The 22,072-nt window shown below is 42.1% G+C and overlaps 1 protein-coding gene across 3 annotated transcripts; it reads left to right on the top strand.

Annotated features, from left to right (window-relative positions):
• The first annotated feature begins 543 nt into the window (after window positions 1-543).
• On the top strand, window positions 544-20,602 carry LOC306835919 (methylated-DNA--protein-cysteine methyltransferase-like). 3 transcript variants are annotated; one of them, XM_079362718.1, is made up of 5 exons: window positions 544-647; window positions 3,064-3,209; window positions 12,150-12,310; window positions 16,907-17,046; window positions 20,409-20,602. In XM_079362718.1, exons 2-5 carry the CDS (start codon window positions 3,073-3,075, stop codon window positions 20,535-20,537), a joined length of 567 nt encoding a protein of 188 aa, XP_079218844.1. In that variant the 5' UTR covers window positions 544-647; window positions 3,064-3,072; the 3' UTR covers window positions 20,538-20,602. The 3 variants fall into 3 exon arrangements, with proteins under 3 accessions (XP_079218844.1, XP_079218843.1, XP_079218845.1); XM_079362717.1 differs by having other exon boundaries at window positions 547-647; window positions 3,061-3,209; XM_079362719.1 differs by lacking the exon at window positions 544-647 and adding an exon at window positions 1,023-1,125 and having other exon boundaries at window positions 3,061-3,209.
• The last annotated feature ends 1,470 nt before the right edge of the window (window positions 20,603-22,072 follow it).

Below are 22,072 nucleotides of genomic sequence, written 5' to 3' on the forward strand. Positions count from 1 at the left end.
GCTGAAGGCACCAAAGAAATAAAAATAAAGCTGCAGAGGACAACAGACGCTTTCAAAGAATACATGACTGACGACACACTCTTTGTCATTATGACCGAAATATAGCTTCAGTTAAATATTTGACTGTTCCAAACAACATGAGGCAACTCCCTTACCATAGACTAAACAGTGTCAAACTCGATTAAAAGGACTGTGTGTTGTTCATAGCAATATGCTGACTTTATTAGTTGGTAATAGTCCTACATAAGATATCAAGTAGGTGGTTGTACCCTGAAGACTTAATTGAATATCGATACATCATGATTGGATAAATGGCTCAGTTTTAAGGAGAAAGTAAACAGTATTTGAAATTAATGCTTAAAATACACATTTTTACATGTTTTTTCCTAAAGCAAAAACATCTCAGGCAATTCAATATCTGATCTCTATAATATTTTGTCTTCAGTGTCCTTGGGACCCCCTAATAGACCTCAAATATCATCTTGAGACCCTCAAGTCAAGCCGACTGTCTGTCCCCGACAGGGGGCGGGGCTCTGCAAGGCCAATAACAGAGCGAGGGCGGACTTTTGCCTGTTTTGATTGGCCGAGTCGACCACGCTGTCTGGAGAAACAGGAAGAATCTTTTCTATCGTGGTTGTTTTGCAGAGGTGGGTGAAAACGAGACTTCGCAGTTTATTTCAGGCTTTATTGTAAGCTAAAGTGTCAACGATTGGAAAAGCCTTACCTTAGTGTCCATGTTGTTCAAACAATAGACGTAGGCTACACACATTATACGAAGGATTATCCTTTGATGACGTTGGCTAACGCATGTAGCCCTCAGTTACTTTAAACATATTAGCTGCCAATTGCATTTCAACGTGTATTTAAACAAGTTTTAAGATACTCAAAGACTGGCGGAAGGCATCCTCTTTCCTTAGTGTATAAATGTCACAACATGGACACGTGTTGCGTTTTCACACCTGCGCAGTCGCTGTGCTTTCTACTCAATTAATCACGAAGGTTTGACCAGGAACTACTCTGATGAGAAACGAGTCAAATGATTGACGAGCTCAAGGATGCTGCCAGTTCTTCTCCCAACAACACAATCTGCTTATTGTTTGGTTGTTTCTCACCGTGGAGAGCTGGGTAAACAACCAGACCTTGAAGTAGTCACTAAGACTAGTCTACTGCACAAAAACAAACATGGGAGCATTATTTTTAATCAGTGGTAGACTATTAGCCAGGGCCATTATTGCCAAAGTCCATTATTCTATCTATGAGTCTATTACCAAGCTTGCTAAATGGCAGGCAGTGTGTTCAGTGCTTATCCAAAGTGCACTGACTGTACCATTGTTTGGCTCAGAAATTTCTCGCCTTTATTGTCAGTTCAGGCAAACCCCCGATGAATACAGTGAGAGCTGCAAGAGTAGAAACAAGAAAGTTGAAGCAGACGCATTTGTGATCGCATAGCATGACAGATGTGCTGGTGTTGATGGTGTGTGTGTGTGAGGGGGGGGGGGGCAACTGAAAGTTTAAATGAAATACTGTAAATGCATGACTGCTCTTCATTACCTTTGTTTAATCTAAACGTATATCAACCATCCTTGTCGCAAATGTGCACGCTATAAAGACATATGTACTTTTGAAAAAAAAAATACAGTTTATGTTTCAACCAAACCATTTTATTATTTGCCTTCTATAAAATGGTTAACATTGTCCATCACAGCATCCTCAGACACAAGGTGATATTTTCAAGACATATATTTTTTCATTCTGAATAACAGTCCAGTTCCTGTTAAATTTATTTTACTGTCACATGAGGCAAACAAACACATCAAATCCTCACATTTTAGAAGCATGGACTAAGTAAAAGTATTAAAGATTCATCAGAAAATGATTTTAGACATAACATATCAAGATAGTTGAAGAAATTCTCCTCCAGAAAGTCTGTAATATATGGTTGTGATGAGGAGTTAGTTAATGCAACAAAAAAAAGGAGAATATTTTGATGATAAATTATTCAATCGACTCAGTTTTATGGGCATAAACATCACATGGTGATTCTGTAGTTTGAGCTTTCACATGTAATGGTTTGCTCTACACTTCAACTTTCTTTTTCACTGTGAGCCTGACCAAATGAAATGGTCAGCATGGACCATGTGAAAATAAGATATACATTTCTGCTTTATTTTTCTTTTTTTTCTTTTTTTTTTTAGCATTGATTGACTTAGCAGTCAGTTGTTTATTAAAAAAGTGTCCACACAGATTTCAATAATCCTCAGTTTTAGCTTCATAAAAATAATAATTATACAAACATAAATCAAAATTATCATTGGATGGGGTCAATCAAAGACAAAAACTTTCCCCATTAAAAAAGAATGAAGAGCTAGATATTGTATTTGTACCCTTTAGACACTTTTCAGATCAAGGTTCCTGGAAGGAAAGGTTCCCTTCGTTGAAACTCTTACAATCAATGTGACCTTTATTTATTATAACCCCCATCTCTCAAAAACTCACATATAACGTAGTCAATCATCTCTCCTTCCCTCAAAGTAAAAATAAAAAAGGAACTGCTGTCTGGTTATTGCCAGTATCCATCTCAGTCGTCAGAAAAGCTGCACGTTTTTGCTGTTGTTAAGGGCTGGAAACCAGAATCCCATCGGAGTTGCACCCTAAGGAACAAATTTAATGCTAGAAAAACATCCCGACCATCAACCAAAAATGACGGATTGAAAATAATGTCGAGCTATCTTGGGAATCCCCCACCAGACAAGGGAACAGACTGCATTGTTTTTCTCATTTATGTGATATATAGAACAGAAAGAGGGGAAAAAATGGGCGATTTATTGGTTAGATAGGCGTATGCTTTTCCATGCACAAAAGAAATATTGGATAGTAATGTAGGGGATCAAGTCGCATCATGACATTGTTTGGAGGCTAGGTGTTCAAATATGTAAGTCATCATCCGTTGGTGGCCCTGCTAGGTTCTCAATAGATCATTCAATGCAAATATGCGTGAGAAATTGTGAAAGTTGCCACATGAATATGTCAATGAATGGAGTGTAATTTGTGCTTCCTTAGCAGGGCAGCACGATGGAAAAACAGAGGAAGAGCCAGTGCACTCAGAAGACCATCTCATTGCTGAGCCCCCTGGGGACCATCCAAGTCAGTGGATGTGAGAATGGTGTGCACACCATCCAGATCCTAATGGATGTCGCACCTGCTGAAAGGTACTGTACAACAGCCGGGATGGTGACGTGATAAACAAAGGTGTGAAATTTACAGGCGGACAGAATCCACTCCTGTGATGGAGTGCCACCATTCCTCATTGGAAGCAGGGCATTTTTGTAGATCCCACAAGAAATATCCTGGAGAAAGTTGGGCAAATATGAGCCGGCACTAGAAATATGAGGGGCACTAGAATACAGTTGGGCTTGAAATTAGATTTCTGATGGCATGTGGTTGTGATTCTTCCCGCAGTATATTTGAAATTTCAGAAAAATAACTTGTTTATTACCCACAGGGGAGTTGATTAGAGCTGATGTCTGTAGGGTCAGCAGAGGCCACGGGGAGCACGGTCTGTTCGCTCCTGTTTATTTATGTTTCCTCCAAGTTGTATGCAGTCGCTCTGAGTGTCAAGCGAACACTCTGAAATGTAATATGTGATTGCATTTCATGCCCTACCCATCCCTCAAAATTGTTAGAATGTTGACAGTCTTACTGAAGCGGTGGAAACTGATTAAAGTCAGCGTTAATAAGCACTTATTCCTTATTTTTACAGGTCCACATCCTACATCTCAGATTAGTTTTGATTAGATTGAAATTAAATATCCATGTTTCGCAGATTCGCATTTGATAAACTTGAATGGTTTGGGAAATTAAACCATTTTCCAATGCAGCCGGATAGTAAGCTATCCTTTTGAAAATGTATGTTTAAATTCTAATTTATGGAAACCCATTAATGACCGTGTAGCTTATACCTCAACATGTGTTTCCTTCTCCACTGTCTGCTATTTCCCAAAATTCATCAAGCAGTAAAAACATTCCACTTGTTGTTAATGAGTTGAAGTCAGAAAATTAATAATATGGAATTTTGATTATGGAAGATGTCCTGTAACCATGCGCAAGCACCTTTCTCCGTCTCCTTGTGAACAGGGTTTAATTTGTGTGTTCAGGTTCAGTAGGAATATGCAAATGAATTTAATGATTCGCATCACTAGATCATTTCTCAGTTTAATATCGTTTGCTATGTCGGTCATAAGTGAGGCTCCGATCACATGGCTTGTCTGTATGTTCTCAAAGGTGTGAGCAGGAAATCATCAGACCAAATGTTTAGATTTTTATCACATCCAGTTGAATGTGATGGTATTGTCACAGGACGGGGAGACTAGAGCCTCCTCAGATATATGGAGTTACACAATGTAAACAGGCATTAAGGGAGGCGAGATAAAGTGACAAAATATAGGCTTATCTTTGCAAGCGGCTTTACATGTAGATCTCACAAAAGCCTGCCTGTAGCAGTAATAGTTCAAATCAGCCATTTCCATTGATTTATTTATGACATACTAAACATGGCTCTTTGCAGCTTTGGCTGTGGTGTGGCACAGGCTTAGGTAGTCAGTGTGATAAATGATCTCTAAGAGCATATTTTGGATAAGGGAAATAGATAAGGGCTATGCATAACATGAAGGGAGACCTACAGAAGACTTTTGTGGGCAAGGCGTATGTTACCGAGTTTTTCTCGCTTTGTTTTCTCATCATTTGTGGTTAGCAGCCGGAGCGACAAAAGCATTCATGACATTGACAGATAGTTATTGATAAATGCCATTATAGCTACATAAACGCCCATGAAGTATTGCTTACACACCATGACCGTCAGCTCTTTCTAATAGAAACGTCTCGAGCCCCCTTTTTGCTTCCTAACTGATCTTAGCAACATTTCCTAAAATCAACCTCCTCTGCCAGTCTAACGACAGCCCTGAAGGCACCATCAGATGAACAAATTCATTACATCTCAACAACCCCTGTTGGGGCCCTGCGCACCAGCCTCCCTGTTAACCAGCTTTTCCAGCCCTTTTTAGTTTTTTAGCATGGCCCCGGCGTTCACAGAAAAATGATCCGCATTTTGTTTACAGGAGATTACTATTATCTGAAATATGATGCTTCTCGCCTCCCTCACAGAGAGCACAGACACATAATACCGAGGAAATCATAGAGTACTTTTTTATTAGGGTGAAAAATGAAAAAAAAAGGGCTGGACTCCTGCCCCGAGACATTTTGTGAGCATATTATTTTACAATGCTTTGATCAATTTGTCTGTCAAGCTGGCTGAGATGTGGGGGAGCGGGAAAAAAGCAATTTAGCTTGTGAGGTCCTCAATAGAAATGTACTACAGGAGCCTGTGTATGACATGTTGCATTAGAACCTGAGTAGCCTTTATTGCCTGATAATGTCGGAAGGCAATGCCGATATCAATCACCCTTTAACAGCCACTGTGATGTGTTTTTATGAAAAGAAAAAGAAAATAATGCATGAAGCATTTCTTGGAAAATAATTGATTTAATTCTGAGCTGAGGGATTTCTACTTTTAACAAAATAAAATAAAAAAATAAAGAAAACAGGCACAGAGTATGCTAGAAGCTAAAAATTGTTAAGAATAAGCTTTTTGCATATGCTCCTATAGAAAAAAAAAAAAAAATTGTAATTAATTTTACACGGATAAACATTCAGTCTCATTTGCATATAGATATAAACAATATATTTGTGCATCTGAATTCCCAGCACACTCGCGTCACGTGATCTGCCTAAAATCCTAAGTGGCTAAAACCCAAAATTATCATTATATTTCCCAGGCCATAAATCCGCCTTTTTTTCTCCGACACAAAGCCGTATAAATCTGTGTCTGATTCTTCACGTTGCACATTGTTTTTAGTTAATGATTTTCATCTGTTTGTTGTTGCTGTGATAGTGGGGAAATGTACCATATGCTCCTGCAAAAGACAAATGATTAGCAAATGAAATTCTGGACAGCTGTCTGACTGAAAGCGTTTGGTTGATAGCATTCTGCTACCATAATTAGCTTAAGCTTTGGGTTAATTAACTTTCTACCTGGATATGCATAATAATAGCATTCTGCAGAAAGCCAAGGAGCTTCCAGTATATCAGCAGCAAGGGCTGGCTTTTTATTTTGTATTTCGGCTGCATATTTCAATTTCAAGAGGCGATTTAACTCAGGAGCATCGTCAAATATTGTAGATTTTACTCCCCAAGCCAGATAATTCTGAAACAATAGGGGTGTATTATGTGGCAGAAATGCCATTTCTGAATGTAATTAAAGCGGATGAAAGCAATCACCAATTTTTAAACGCTTTTGTCTAGCACGAGGCCTACTTATAAAAAAATACCCATCAAGAGGAGAAAAGAGGCAGGAGAACCCCCAAGTCCTTATATAAGAGGCCTTTGAGACTGAAGTGAAGTACAACAGTAATTAGTCTTTTGTATGAATTTGCCGGCCATGGTCATGATTAGTTAAGCATATGAGAGGACTGCAGGACTGCATTGGTCTTAAGGAGGAGGGTGTTAAAGTCTATTTATCACCAGTTATCCTCACAGCTTTCCATTATCACTGACAACACTGGATGGGGTCTGAGAACAGCCTAATTGTTCTGAGGTGGAGTGTTTTTGTGTCAAAGCCGTCACCCGGGTCACATTGGCATTCATAAGCAGCCAGACATTTTCCATCTATCTAGCTCTAATACCCAAGCTGTCACAACAGCTTTTACACACTACCAACACGAGTGTGAAATATCTGAGGTGATGCATTTATCGTTTTTTCTCACACTCACGTAGTGTTGTGAATCAATGTCCTGGTTCACACTGAATAGCGGCATGGTAAATGTGTTCCCTGTTTGGGGCCTGTTTACATGATGTGCTCACACACCGGGAACCATACCAACGACTTATTCGTTTCCCCCTCAGTTATTTCTCTCCCTGATTTCCTCTCCGTCTCTTTTTTTTTTCTTCTTCTTCTTTTCTCCGCTTCTCCTGCTGAATTTTTAGGCCAACACATAATGTTAATCCACTTTAAATCTTATTTTGCCTGACACACGGACCCAAGTAAACGGCTTGCATTTGGAACTAAAACGCTTTGTCACACAAACGGTGATCTGCTGATCCGTTATTGAATGAAATCATCAATAAAGCAGAGGGGAGACTTTTTGACGTGGTCCCTTTAGAAACAGTATGAATAATTCATAGTGTAATGATATTCAGATGATTTTTGTTCTATTTTTCACCGCAGCCTTAGAATATTGTTTTGCATGTTGTGAAGTGTAGTACTCAGCTGCGTATTCATTAAGGTGCTGCTCCCACTGGCCCTTGGACCCATCTGCGCTCCGTGTTTATGCCTCCATCTCTTGGGACCGTCCCAATCAGGCTGCATGTGCCATTTCCTGTGTAAACCAACACCTGTGTAACACACTACCTGTAAACCGCCCCGCACAGACGAGACACTGACGTCCGCTCGGACGAAAAAAATCTGCAAATGTCGTGGTTTTCGAAAGCAAGAACCTCCGGGGTGAGGACGGGAGCCGAGCGAGAGTTGCACTTCAGTGTGGAGCTAAAAAGCAGCTACTGCTGTTTTCTTGTCCCCCCCTCCCCCCCACCACGCTGTCGACCGGGAAGTTTTTTTTTTCTTCCCCGGCACGGAGGTTGTGCCAGTTTGTTTTAGAACTTGATTGGATTCTATATCTGCAACATGCAGAAGTGTACAGTGTGTGACATGCTAAGGCAATATGCAGAGAGATGATTCCGCTCTGACATCTTGGAGAGGAGTACGAGTCAATTATGCCCAAGTGTTGTTCTTGCTTATCTTCCTGCGGCACCAAACAAGGATTTAGTCAAGGATTTAGGGGTGAGGGGGCGGTGGTGGGGATCATGGTAAGCGGTTCACAACAAAACACTCAAAACTCCTGGGAGCGGGCACTGATTTAAAAATAAATTACAGAAGACGAAGCGCTAACACTCAAGGGCCCTCAGCAGTGCTGGCGTACACAGGTGAAGATTAGCCTCCTCGCTAATCAGAGGAACAAGGCAGTAATTTGCTCTGAACACAGACAGTAATTAGGACTTGGTGACACTGGATTCCCATAATGCCTTTGAGCTTGACGTGGTCAAATTTTGACAGAGGCTATCCATGCAGGGTCACTGTCCCCCCCAGTCTCCCGGCCCTCTTCAGTTGAGGCTCTAAAAGGTCCCTGCAGTTACAGGGGATCCCTAATGTACTTTATGCTCCCTCACTGGCTCCTTACCATTCGGGTAATTGGAATCTCTTACTGTGGCACTTGAGAATAGAGGCTAAAAACACTATTTGAAACTGCTCAGTAGTCTGTTGTAGATAAACATTGCTGCGCCTCGGTGTGGATACACTACATAATGGAGTAAGAGTTAAGGCTCTGGTAATACATGCCTTCACTGACTCCTGTGGCTAGCCAGTTGGGAGAAGACCTAATTGTTGTGTGCTTTGTTGCCTACGCTGCAGTATTTCACCACCACCAACCTTTATGTATTGGATGGAGCGCTGCGGCCTCTTTTCGCGCGGACATTCGCTAATAAGAGTTGTTGGATATCTAGAGAGCTGTTTATCCGGCCGAGTTGTTTTTTTATTTTTTTATTTTGAAAACGGCGGGGCACGAAACCCGAACGGGAGGCATTTCTTTCCCGCTCACCACTCCGAAGAGCTCTCCACTTTCAGTGCGGCGGTAGCCAGATAGGCATCTGAATGATCTTCAAACGGTTGAACGAGCTGCATTGAGCAAGTGGCTTACAATTGTATCACAGCCTTTGGCTCAGAGACCATCAGGATCTTGACATTCATAGAGACATGCTGTATTTTTTTTTTCCTTCCCCTTTTTAGACAGTCATTTTAGGCTTTTTTCATGCTCTCTTGAGTCTTTGACGTCTCTGAGTTAAGTATCTGCAGCTATAAGGCTGAGGGGAAAATATCGGACTGCTCTTGGCCTTTTTCTATTTCATCCTCTGACCCGCCATGTTACCCATGATCGGTGAAGGAGAACTCTGGCAGGCTGTGTCAAAAGTGACAGCCGATCGAGTCAGGATGAGCGCCATCACGCTTCACAGGATGGAGGCATGAGTTCTGAGTTTTTCCCCCCTTTTTTTTGTGCAATATACCATTACACCCTTCGCCAGATTCCTTTCAATTAGATCCCGTGGTTAACCTGTTTCCTTGTTACGTCTGCGCCTGATAGGAAAAAAAAAAATAAAAAAGTCTCTCTGAAGTCTTGTGCAGGTAGAGATAAAGAATATGCTGAAGGAAATGGACGAATTTAATGTCAGCTCTTTTCTTTTTTTTTTCTCCCCCTCCTTTGTCTCCTTTGATTGTTTCTTTCAGGATGAATGAAATAACCTCCAACATTATATAAATGCTCAATTCATTCCTTTATATTAGAGCTGGAGAATAGGTAGAACTCCAAAATGACTCCCACTTTACGCAGCAATGATTTATGGTAATTGGAAATTGATTGTGACAGGAGCACAATATTAGAAATTTTCTCAAATCACAATCTTGTGTCAGGGGAAATATTCTTTTTAGTGCAGCAGATCCTGGCCAGTTTGGAATTAGTTTCTTATTTCCTTACCTGGGATGAAAAAAAAAAATCCTAGCCTAAAGGAGGCTAAAGAAAAAAGGATTTTAAATAGACTAAAGATCATTTATAACAATTTAGATTTGGCCGATTAGAGTAGTTAACTCCGACGTAACACACTTGTTAAGCACTCTTATTGAAAGTTCTCATATTTACGGCTAATTGTGTTTGTTGGTTTAAATAAAATGGGGTGGCAGTTTCTTTGAGACAAACTAAAGATGTCTTCTCCTCTGGGATTTCCTCTGCAATCAGCCCGACATTTATTACAACATCTCTAATCTTCCCTTTTTGAAGGGCAGAGTTTGTAAAGCACCAGTCTGGACTCTGTAAAGATCATATGATGCTGCTTGATTTGTGATTCACTGAAGCGACTGGAAATGTTGCCAAGCTCAGGAGCTACATCTCCACTGCCCACATGCTCTTTAAAAACAATCCCCCACTGCACCTAGAGGTGACAGACTTCAGCCCGACTGATGTTGTTCCACTTTTATTTATTTATTTTGGTGTTGTTTACCGGCCATAACATGTACTGCATTACATTAACTTTTACTACTGTCAATGTTGTATCACTCAGAGCACCTTTAAAGCCAGCGCATCCATACAGAGGGCTGCGAGGGGGGGGGGAAATTAGCCACAGTGACAACTCTGAAGTGTGAGCTGGAGGTCAAAGGTGCCAAGCCTTAAGCAAAGGTGCTCTAGCCTTTGTCCGGTAGATTGTAAGGGCCTGCGGGTCCAACAGGAACATTTCCACACACAATATCCCCGAGCTGTCAGTGTGCAGCGGCTGGAACATCCTCTCAGAGAGAAAGAGAGGCTGTGGGGGGGGGGGGGTAGAGGTGGTGGTGTCGGAGGGAGGAGGCAGGTTGGAGGGGAACGGGTAGAGAGGGAACAGTGGCCTGAAGATCCTTGCCGAGAGAAAGAGAGGCGGCGGCGGGGGTGGGGTGGGGGGCGGGTGGGTTGGTGGTGGGGAGCCAAAAGAGCTGGAGTGGGAGGACAGAGAAATAGAGGGGGGGGTGGGGGGGAAATGAGGAGGGAGAGCTGCGCGGGGGGGGGGGGGGGATAGAAAGGAGAGACAATGACAAGTAGGGGCTGGCTGGGCACTCACCCATGCCGACAGAGATTGCCATGAGCCATGGCCATTGTTTGAGCGGGTCTCAGCACAGGACCCGCTGGTGGGTTTTTTTTTTTGGTTTTTTTTTTCGACTTTTCACCACTCAACTTCTAAACTGCTGCGCGGTTTATTTAGGAGGGAGAGTATTTACACATTTTACTGTATTTACACCCACTGTTAAACGGCACCCTGGAGATTTTCATCACACAACCGCAAACTAGCAGGCAGAACGTTTTCCCCTCCAAAATAAAAAAGAAAAAAAAAAGTGACCCGCTCAGTCATAACACTCCAGTAAAGCTCAGCTTCACATGTCCAATATAAAGCGCTGCTCAAACTGTGACCTGCAGAAGTGTAAAAACACTTTAGGGCCGTGTTGTCGCGGCGACCAGGAGAGAGACGGTCTGTGTGTTTAACAAAGTAAATGTCTATTATTAATACCATACAGGATAAGCCAATTTTGAAAAGGGGGCACTTAAATGGTGATATTATTTATTTATAAGTCCTGTACACCAGTTAATGGAATTGGCGGCCAGCTTTAGATCCACAACGCAGCTTGAGTTCCACTTTGCTGTAATGCACATGCTAAGAGAGGACCTTCCCAGTAGGGTCTTTAAGTGTCAAATATGGGTCAGTCTGCTTGCATTGACCTGGGGGGTGGTCAGCAGCGGAGAGAAATTCAGCTGTTAAGTGATGCCAACTCAACCATCGGCAAATTCCTCCAAGCATCTACTCATGCTAAGATGCACGTCCAAGAGCAGCGCTTTGCCGGCCAGCTCCGCTCTGGCCAAAAAAATCCATTTATTCTTGTCATGAACTATAAACTAGACCCAGGCAAGGTTGAAGCTGTTGTTCAATCTGAACTACTTTCTTTTTTTTTTCTTCTCTCCATAACAGCTGCTTCACTTTTGAAAACTCCTTTTTGTTTTTCTGCCTCTCCAAAGCTGGTTCTGCTTCCTTAAAGTTGTTTGAAATAAACTGTTAGCGCCATTTTTTTTAATTTTTTTTGTGAACCGACAATGTTTTTCTTTCACACTCCATCGTGCTACACTTCATATCTATGTAAATCACGCTTTTACAAAAGTGTGGATTACAGTCTTTATGTTTTCTTGGGCTCTCTCTCCCCCCCCCCCCCCCCCCCCCCGTCGTTCACAGCACTGTTAATTGTCACGGGAAAGCAACAGGAATAAAGCCAAAAACGTTCAACTCTGGATTTTAAGCACGTCTGGATTAGCAACTTTAGCTTCACTCTTCAAATTATGTCATCTCGCGTCTGTGTCACTTGTGGCATGTTCGAACACTCTCGTGGCATATTTTAGCACAGTTCAACCAAGAAGGTTGTTATGATTGCTCCTCTGATCCCCACCTCAACTCCCCATCCTGCCTTATATTCCTCACAGGAGCGCTGCGGCCCCCCTGAGCTGTGTGGTCAACGACAGCCCGGCAGAAACGAGCCCCGAGTTGCAGCGCTGCGTCGAATGGCTCCAGGCGTACTTCAGCGAGCCGCAGACCACTGGGAGTCTCCCGCTCCCTGCCTTTCACCACCCCGCCCTGCAAGGAGGTCTGTCACGGATAAATATTTGCAGAGCCATGACTGGGATCAGGCTTTCACTCTTAATTGTCAGTTACATCACTTACACTCACTGGCTCACTGTGTTATAATGAAGTATTTTATGGCTGAGAGAGAGAGGGGTAGGGGGGGGGGGGGTGAGAGAGAGAGAGTGTGAGGAGCAAAGGAGTGGGTGAGCGAGAGGAGAGAGAACAGAACACAGAGCTGTAACTTGGTTCAGTAATCTGTGGCAGCTCTTACCACGCGTGTTAGTCTTGGCAAGCTTTTCCATGATTCTTGGCACATTCTTTGAAACTGATCGAATTCCACTCTTGACATTTTCAGACAGGAAGCTTTTCTCTTTTTCTTTTTTTTTTCCTTCTTCTTCATCTTCAATGACAACATGTGAATGGTGCTGAAGTTTGAATGAGCTTATTGTTGGCTTGACCAGTCACCTAGGGCGAGTAAAAAATGAAAGCACCCCAAAAATGGACAATTAGTGTCCTTTCAACTTGTAGCAGGGAGCACAGAGTGAAGGATGGAGGGCACCGAGGAGTGAAACACGAGGAATTAATTATGGTGGTGTTTATGTTTCTAGGAAACAAGCAACACTTGCAGCCTCTTTTTTTTTTTTTTTTTAAATCCAAAACTTTATCTCCGAAACAATTACACGCTCTTTCTTTGCCGCACTGAGACGCACATAGCATTTGAACTTAAAGCTCTCATTTACACCCATAAGCACACCTCCACAGGAGAAAAAAAAAAAAAAACTCTTAATATATGCATTTAACAATTGTGCCTCCCTTCCCCTGCAATCAGGCCTTAGTTGCTCTCTAATTTCATGCAGATCTGCAGTGCTTGAGTGATGGCATTTTCAATGAGCAGGTACTCCATCGAGACCCTGTATACAGCTATGAGTCCCACGCTACCGCAAAGGCAGTGCAGAAATACATCAGGACCAATTACGATATCAACTTTCAGTGTGATTCCCTTCGCCACCAAGTGCTTGTGTACCAGCCCCAGGCTCTTTCAAATCGCATCTCATCTGAAGTCTTTGGGGTTTTAATTAAATTTCAGGATAGATGGAATTCTTCATTAGTACCTGATCTGAATAGGTGATTGTGCTGTGTTCCACCTCTCTCCCTCGCCTGTTGTTTTGGGGCTTAGTAAATACAGGGTTTAGGCTTGGATTGCTCTCAGTAGTCAAAACCATAGGCCATGCCAGTATAAAAATGTTAAATGTGAGCATCAAGAGTATTTGTCTTTTGAGGGAGGAAAATAGAAGGTTTCCTTTTTTTTTTTTTCTTCCCGCTTGTTGATTCAGAAATATTGAGGATTATTTTCTGCTTTTACAAATTCCTCCTCCATCTCTTCCTGGAGCGGCTGCTTGCCTGAAGAAAAAAAAAAAAAAAAAATCGAGTTTAATCAGGTCATTACAATCCGTGACAACCAACTTTTGTTTGCTCAGTTATCTTGTGGGAGAACCTGAATGCGACAGCGCTCTCGCTGCACTTGTCATGTAATATTGAGTTGTGACCTTCACTTGAAGTGTTGCCATGTTTATTTACACATTTCTGACAAAACAAGCCACTTTTCATATTAGCTGTCACGACATACCTGAGCAACAGAGGTGACATGAAAGGAGACGCGAGGTGTAGTTTTCCTATACTGTCTGACTGATTGTCACGGCAACATCACACGCAAGTTTGGTCGCCGGAGCTAGAGGGATGGTGAGCGCGCGTGTCCTGCTAAGGGAGTGTGTGTGTGTGTGTGTGTGTGTGTGTGTGTGTGTGTGTGTGTGTGTGTGTGTGTGTGTGTGTGTGTGTGTGTGTGTGTGTGTGTGTGTGTGTGTGTGTGTGTGTGTGTGTGTGTGTGTGTGTGTGTGTGTGTGTGTGTGTGTGTGTGTGTGTGTGTGTGTGTGTGTGTGTGTGTGCGTGTGCGCGCGCTTCCTCGGGATAAAAAACACAGACACCATCGCGAGTTCTTAAAACGATGCATATTCTTATCTCATTAATTATACATCCATATGTAACAGACGAGAGGATCTTAGTCTCGGTAAGCGGCACGGGGAATATGCAGGGAGGGGGGGGGGCCGGGCAAAGGGGGGGGAAGGGCGCTCTTCAAAGCCCAAATGACTGTGTTCCTGCAGGAGCCTGAACCTCCCCCTGTGCACAGCGCAGGGCGAGATGAGACACTCACCAGGACTCGCCCCTGTGATGTGGAGAGGAATTAGGGAAATGAACGTTTTCAGAATATCGAATAATCAGAGAATCATCAGCACCCCGTCAGCCTTCAAAAGTATGGATCCCTCAAGACTCGAGAGACACTTTGACTGGGAGTCAAAGTCTTCCCTCCCATTAGACACAAAGGATAATGAGGGAGCTGCATTTCCACTATTGTCTTTTTTTTTTTTTTTTTTTATTGTCACAGCCGTGTATATAGGTGAGTGTCAGCTGGAAGTCATCTCTCCAAATCTATCATTAGCACGGCGGATGGAGTTCAGTTAATTCTATTTTTCTTCCTTTGAAATTGCTCTGAAACAGAAAATTATGAGCAAATCAATCACACATGTCAATACTTTTATAATCTTTGGATTGGTTCGATTCGATTCCCCCCCCCCCCGGCTCAATCTGCCACCGCTGCAGCGGCCCCATCACCTGGCCTCATGCCAGGTAATGACCTGTGACATAATTATGGGATGTCTGTAAACATGTAAGTGGTTCCTCTCAACTTTTATTTAAACAATTGACATCACTGCACCCCATCTAAAGAGGGTCCTGACCCCCAGACACAGCGTATTAGGCTCTTTATGAAGTATGGGGCTGGGGGACCGCTGTCCAAATCATTGCTGGTCACCTCGAGTGACCTGCATGAAGTGTCTGTCACTAACACTGATGAGGGCAAAGTTCTTTAACCTCTGTAGCAGGAGATAGAAGCACAGTTCGGTCCTGAACTGTTGGAAATGAGAAACCTTTTCCAGGAGAAACAGTTTCTCTGCATGAGAGAAAGAAAGAAAAAAAAAAGAAGCTTTAACAGTAGCTTGTTGCTCGGTCTGCTTGTGGGCGAATTGCGCTCAGCAGTGTCTGCTGACGTGACTTTGGTTGTTTGTCAATAACGCTGGCATCAACAGGGATTTGTCACAGCCACCGCCTGGGCAAGTTGTCATCTACCCACCAGTGACAAAGGGATACCACGCAAATCATGTGGCCAAATCCCAGCTTTATGAGGGAGAATAATGCATAAAAGATATCTGAGGGAGTGTATCTTATCTCCTCATAACATTAAGTCTGTCTGCGTAAAAGCCCGTCATCTCGTTGACAGCGTGATTATTACCTGAAAAATTATTAAACAGTACCTACGGGCCTTGTTCAAGACAAAGAACTCACATGGGTGCGCATCAATCAAATATATCCCCTTTAGGTTTTACACTTATTCCCCCCAGTTTAGGCAAATTGCCTTGTTCACGTGGCTTTGTGTAGCGGAGAGTGACTATAAGGTAGCGAGGGAGCCTGGGGAGCAAAGGATGTTCACTCTGTAGAAGAGAGACAGGGGTGTGACATGTTTTCACACAATGCCAATTTAGAGGGATTTCTCATAGATCACTTGTCATGTGCTCTCTTAGACCATATAAATGAGAGAGAATGGGAGATCACTAATTGAATTTTCATGACTGAGTACATGTATATACTAGAAGAATGTCACCCCCTCTTGATAACGAGACTATTGTTCCCAGTCTTGTTCTCTGTGCTTAAAAAAAGAAAGACGAAGTGTTGTTCGCCCCCCTACACCAGCTCAGCCATGTCTCAAGTTTTTTTTTTTTTTTTTTTAAGAACCTTCAAATACTTCTTCCTTTTCCTCTTTTTTTTTTTTTTTTTTTTCTTCAGAGCTAGACAAACACACCACTCAGTCACTGCCTGGTAATCCAGAAAAAAAAGAAAAAGAAAAAGATAATGCTACCGCTAAAGTGCTAATGAAATCAAAGCCGTTAATGTGGTCGGTTAAGCTGCGGATGATTTGAAGAATTCCGCCATTTAAGTGAAGATGATATAATGAATCTACTCTGAATAGAAAGCAATTAAAAGGACAAATTGGTCTGATTAACCTCAAAGTCATCCCACTGCCACAAATGGTATGCAACATTGAAATTATTATTATTAAAAATCTGGAGCAGATTTGCAGTCTTTTTGGCCTCTCTTAATCCTTTTAAATGAAGGAGCGAACTTTTTTAATTTTAGCTGTGACCTTTCAAAGCATAACCTAGATTTTTCTGCCAGGGAAATAATTTTCTCCCACCCGCTTCTGTAGCATGTTGATACTAGTTCTTAGGTCAAATTGAGTCGTTTAATGAGTATTGTAAGGAAAAAGTGGGAGTCTTATAGGGTCATTTAGAGGAAGACTCGGACTCTGTGACTTTATAAAAACTGCTCAGTAGATCCAAAAATGTTCAGATGTCTGAAATTGAAAATGTAAGCAAACATGAAGGTTGTTCTCAGCTGTTGTGTTTTTATCTTCAGCCTCCGTCTGTTTGATTGATTCAATAAAGGAGCTCTCTCCTCCTCTTCTCTCCCCTGCTTCCTCTCTGTCCTCCTCGCTTTGTGGGAAAAAAAGACGCATTCACCAGCCACGTGCTGCGCGTACTTCTGAGGGACGTGAAGTTCGGAGAGACGGTGTCGTACAAACGCCTCGCTGAGATGGCGGGAAACCCCAGAGCAGTGCGGGCGGTGGGAGGGGCCATGAGGAGGAACCCGGTGAGTGTGACTGACATTGATTGACAGGTTTCTCTCTTACTTACTTCATTGAGTCAGTTATTGAAAGTCACGGGGTTTTATTTTTTCAGACGGTAGATTTCCACGCCTGCAGCGTCTGATACTGCTCCTTGTCTGCAAACCAACAGGAAAGTTTACTTCAGCCAGTCATGAGTTGTTGTCTTTGTCAAATTCTAGATTAGGAAAAATGACATCATTTTCATGATTCAATGTAAAGCTAATATGCATGTAGTTCTATGCAGGTGTCTTTTACTTTCTGTTGAAGCTTCTAAATGTGAGGATGTTTCATTTTCTCTGCACACAGAACGTTGTTTTGTTCTGGATTGTTGGTCACACACTCGATATTTTACGGGTACATGGAAGAAGAAAAGCTGCTTTAGGGGTAGTCATGTATATTTTAGGTAGATTTTAGGACCGCAAATACACTGGGATTGTTGTTTATTTATTTTAGGTGGCAAACAAACTGAGGGTGCGTTCACGAGTGTAAACAAATGGGAGCATTTTGTTGTGAAAAAAAAAAAAAAGTGACAAAGAAGAGGTTTATAGTACAAACATACATTTATATAGCCAGCCTGCCTGGGCTTACGATGACACCACGAGTTAAAAGGTTCCAGGATCAGAGTGCAGTCGGTCCATACATTATCAAGAAACAAAAAGGGAAATCTAAAGCAAGACAAAACCGAATGTAACTGAATATCTCGTCTTCTTTTTCCAGCTTTTGAGATTAAAAATTAGAAAACTTAAACGCTTCGGACTTAAACAGCCATTCCTGTTGAGGCGCATCTGTTTTTAAGTTTGACTTCTTCCGACTTCTTTTCAGACACCGTCATTCTTTTTCTCAGGTTACAATGTTTATATATATATATACATGTATATATATAATGAGCGACAGATAAGTTTATCATCAGCTGTTGCTGTAATTAAAACTCATTTAATGTAATTTAAGCTACAATTTTACGTCAGCATTTAGGCTTTTAAAATGATGAAACAGGATGTAGAAACGGATTAAATGCATGTTTGCACTGTTAAAGGAATTTAAAAAAAAACATAGAAGTCAATTGTTAGGTATCATTAAGTGTGCACACTCACACTTCCAATAAACCTAAAGAGTATGATAACAAGAGTGTTCCTGTCTGGAGGAGGCTCCACCTCCAAAAAAAAAAAAAAAAAAGAGTCTTCCCGTACAATACTGTACAAAGCGTCTTCCTGTACGGAGCCTGTGTAATCCAAACCGTAGGTGTGTTGGTGGAATATGTGCTACATGCGAAACAAACACCCCCCCCTCCCGCCCTTCTTAGACCGGCAGAAACACGTGAAAGTCCACCTACAGCGCAGGTTTAAGCCCACACCTTTTGTTCCCGTCCTCTCAAGTCTTTACTGTAGTTGTTCACTGCAAATCTCCGCTTCTTGTCGGAAACCTGGCCCGCATCGTTTTCTCTTTTTTTTTTTTTTTTCAGCTGTGAATCCACTGTGTACAAAATGGAGGGCTAGAGGGCAAGTGGTGTGTCTTCTTTTGATCAAACCCTTTGATCAAAGCCCGTTTAGCTCTGCCCATGTAGTGCTGTGGGCACCACCGGTGTGCTCTGTGAGGCAGAGAGCACTTCTTGTACAGCCAGTGAGATGTTCTCTCTCTTATAGGCTGTGAAGTGTCTCGTATACATCCTCGTCTTACTTTGTTTTTCCTCTGAAACGGACTTTTGTTGTTAAAGTAGAAGAGTCATTTATGTTCAGAAAAAGTCATGTCAAACACAGAATTGACCATAAAAATATCATTTCTGCGTTTTGAAAATCTCCACATTAGCCAATGGCATTGCTCCTGGATGGCTGTATAATTCCTCTCAGTCTCATGTTTTACAGACATTTCTCCCCTTTCGTCAGGCAGACTGGGAGCCTGAGCCCTCAGCTCCTCATACAGATCCAGAGTCAGATTGTCAGTGTCAATTACTTGTCAGTAGTGCCGCTCCACTCGGGCTTCAGCTGCGGGAAAAAAAAGCTCAGTGTGCTCAATCGATCCTCGCCTTCTCTGTGGCACTTCTTCTTCACCAGGATTTGAGTATTGATAAGCCTGGCGTAGTGCTCTTTTCCCCCCCCAAGTGAAGAGACAGATCCGAAGGCCTTGGGGGTACCCTGCTCTCCCTCCAAACCCGGGGAACAGTATTGATCCGAATACTCGAGCAGTATTTCTCTCTCTGCAAGGTTAATCTGAGGCTCGCAAAGTTTTATTGCTGTTGATATGGGAGCGGGTTTAATGATGGATTTGAACCGAACACACACTGCATGTCCAAGTTTTATATAAAAGGCTGGAGACGTCGAGATAAGTCGGTTCAAATGGTGAAACACAGTCACTATGCCGTGGCTGTGGTGTTTTTTTCTATTCAGTGCAGCAAGAGGAGAACAAGGGCAACATAGAGAATATTGTTAAAGAAATAATTGCTGCGATTCACTCCAACCATTGCCACTCGTCTTGTTCTGAATGCACAATGATCGAAGTGTTTTAGGCTTGCTTGTTTAATCTTTCTCCAGCCATTTAGTTTACAAAGAACTCGGGACCCCCCTGGCAGTCGTCTGCAACAAGAGTAAACGCTCCACCGACTTCCTCTTTTTAATGATCACAGGGTTATCAGATCTTAATGTTGACACCCTCTCGATTGAATATTCATCCTGCTGGTGTTTTTGCCCATTAATTTTTGATTGCTTCTTTGCTTTACACTATTAAAGAGTAAAAAACATTTATACCCAAAGACTGAGCCATCACCCTGAATGTGGATTTGTGCAGGATCAAAACAGACACTTCTAGCGTGGCACCTTGTTTTTTTTGTTTTTTTTGCCATCCAGTGCACGAACACACCCCCCCCCCCTCCCCCCCGCCCCTCAAACAAACAAAAAAAAAGTGCAGATTCAGATTTCCTGCACGTTGGTTACTTTAAAGTCTGTGTATGTGGTAAATGAGAAACACATACCTACTATCAACACCTCTGACTGTTAGCTGTGACAATCAGTGCCAACTTTAGAATACAAACTCAGCTACTGCTGTGTTTTTTTCCCCTTTAAATATGAGTGTTTTTTAAAGCATGTCATACTTGTGTGGTGACAGCATGAGTCCTTCTTTGAATTTACAGTTTAAAGTTGAAACCTGTTTTATGAAAAACAGCTGCAACATTTTTTGAAAGTGACTTTGTTCCATGTAAATCTGCTCCTGAATGAAGGGTTTTTTTCCAAACATGTTTCTTTCCTCACAGTTGAACATGTTTTCTCTCTCTCTCTCTCTCTCTCTCTCTCTCTCTCTCTCTCTCTCTCTCTCTCTTCCTCTCTCTCTCTCGGTGTGTGTGTCTGTGTTTCGCCAGGTTCCTCTCCTCATCCCCTGCCACCGAGTGATTTCGAGCAGCGGACAGAGTGGGCCTTACATGAGCGGCAAGGGCGACCATCTCAAACAATGGCTGCTCAGCCACGAGAGGCAGAGAGAGAAAGGCTAAATCATGACAGAGGCCAACTGTCCTTCATTCAGTACGCGCACACGGAGAACACACACGCACGCACAAACACACACGCACGCACACACAAACACAGAATTTTCAACAAAAAAAAAACAGGGCCATAAAGTTTAGCGAGCTTGGCACACTCTGTGGAACAACTGGAGGTTTTGTAGATATTCAGTTTAAGCCCCTTTTTAAAAAAAAAAATAATAATAATAATAATAATCTAAGAATAGAGATGCTGCATAGTTAATGTGATACAGAGCTGTTGCAGAATTAGAATGTACAAAAATAACTTAAACAGAGAACAGTAGGAATTACAAACATATGCTCCCGTGGGTCTCCGTTGCGTTTGCCAGATAGTGCTGGAATGGTTTTTCTAAAGAATTATTATTCCCTTAAAAATATGTCTCTCGCATTGTTGTTGTTGTTGTTTTTTTTTTTTCCTTAGCAGAATTAGTCTTTGTACCTCTCGTTGGTTTTTTAATTTCCTGCCAAGTGAATGCTTTGTTCAACATCCAGTGATAAAGGCTCTGAATTTTACTGCTACAAAGCTTTGTAGTGAGCATTTGTTTTGTCTTCATTTAGATCTCATTGTTAGCTCTCGCCTTACAATCCACCTAGAGCCGACGTGTCTTATGCATTATATACTGCACTTTTGTTGCGTTCGACATGTTTAAATAAATACGTCTCAAACTGACACATCGGGCCTTTTCATCATTTTAATTGTATTTAATTTTAAAATTGATTTCATGTAGCGCTCACAATTCAGCTCATAATTAATTATGCTCTATGTCTTCTCTCCTCGCTGCAGCTCTCTCTCGCTGCATGTCAGAGCTGCCTTTTTTTTTTTGAAAAGAAAAACAATATTTCTGAGGAGTGTTTTCCATTAGAGGGCAGTACAGAACGGGAAACAGGAATCAACATTACAACCTTGAATTCATCCTGCACATTTGATCTGTAACTTAAATGTTTATGTGTTCTTTTATTTCCATCACATCCCCTGTTTAATCCCTCTGGGATAAATTATTCTGTCTTTAAAAAGACCATATGGAGGAGGGCAGCAGCGGTGGCATGTGTTTAGAAAAAAAAAAAAAAAAAAAGTTGCTTTAATTGAATGTGTCCTGTGCTTTTATTTCACACATTTCCTACAATGATCTGCTGTTACTTTGACAGTTTAGTCTTTTTTTTTTTTTTTTTTTTCTGCTAAATTCTTCATGGTTTTCCAGAGTGACCCTTACTCGCCCGTAGTTATTCCCCCTTCTGTGCAGCGCAGGTTGCCTTAATAATCCACCCTCCAAAAATAACCTCAGCTCTAACCTCTTCAGGACGGATTCAAGTGGCCCGCTCGTTGAATACATTAGAACTTTGCTGCATTTTTGAATTTCTTATCCCATTCCAGCTCCGTGTGGCTGTCTCACCGTGCTGCTGGACTCACTTCCACTGCCGTTTGGTTGGAGCGCGGTGGCAGTGGAGATGTTGAGGCAGCAGACAGGCAGATGAAGAATGAGACTCAGTCTTTGGTTTCACAGAGG

This window comes from Symphodus melops (genome assembly GCF_947650265.1).
Source record: "Symphodus melops genome assembly, chromosome: 15".
Lineage (NCBI taxonomy): Eukaryota > Metazoa > Chordata > Actinopteri > Labriformes > Labridae > Symphodus > Symphodus melops.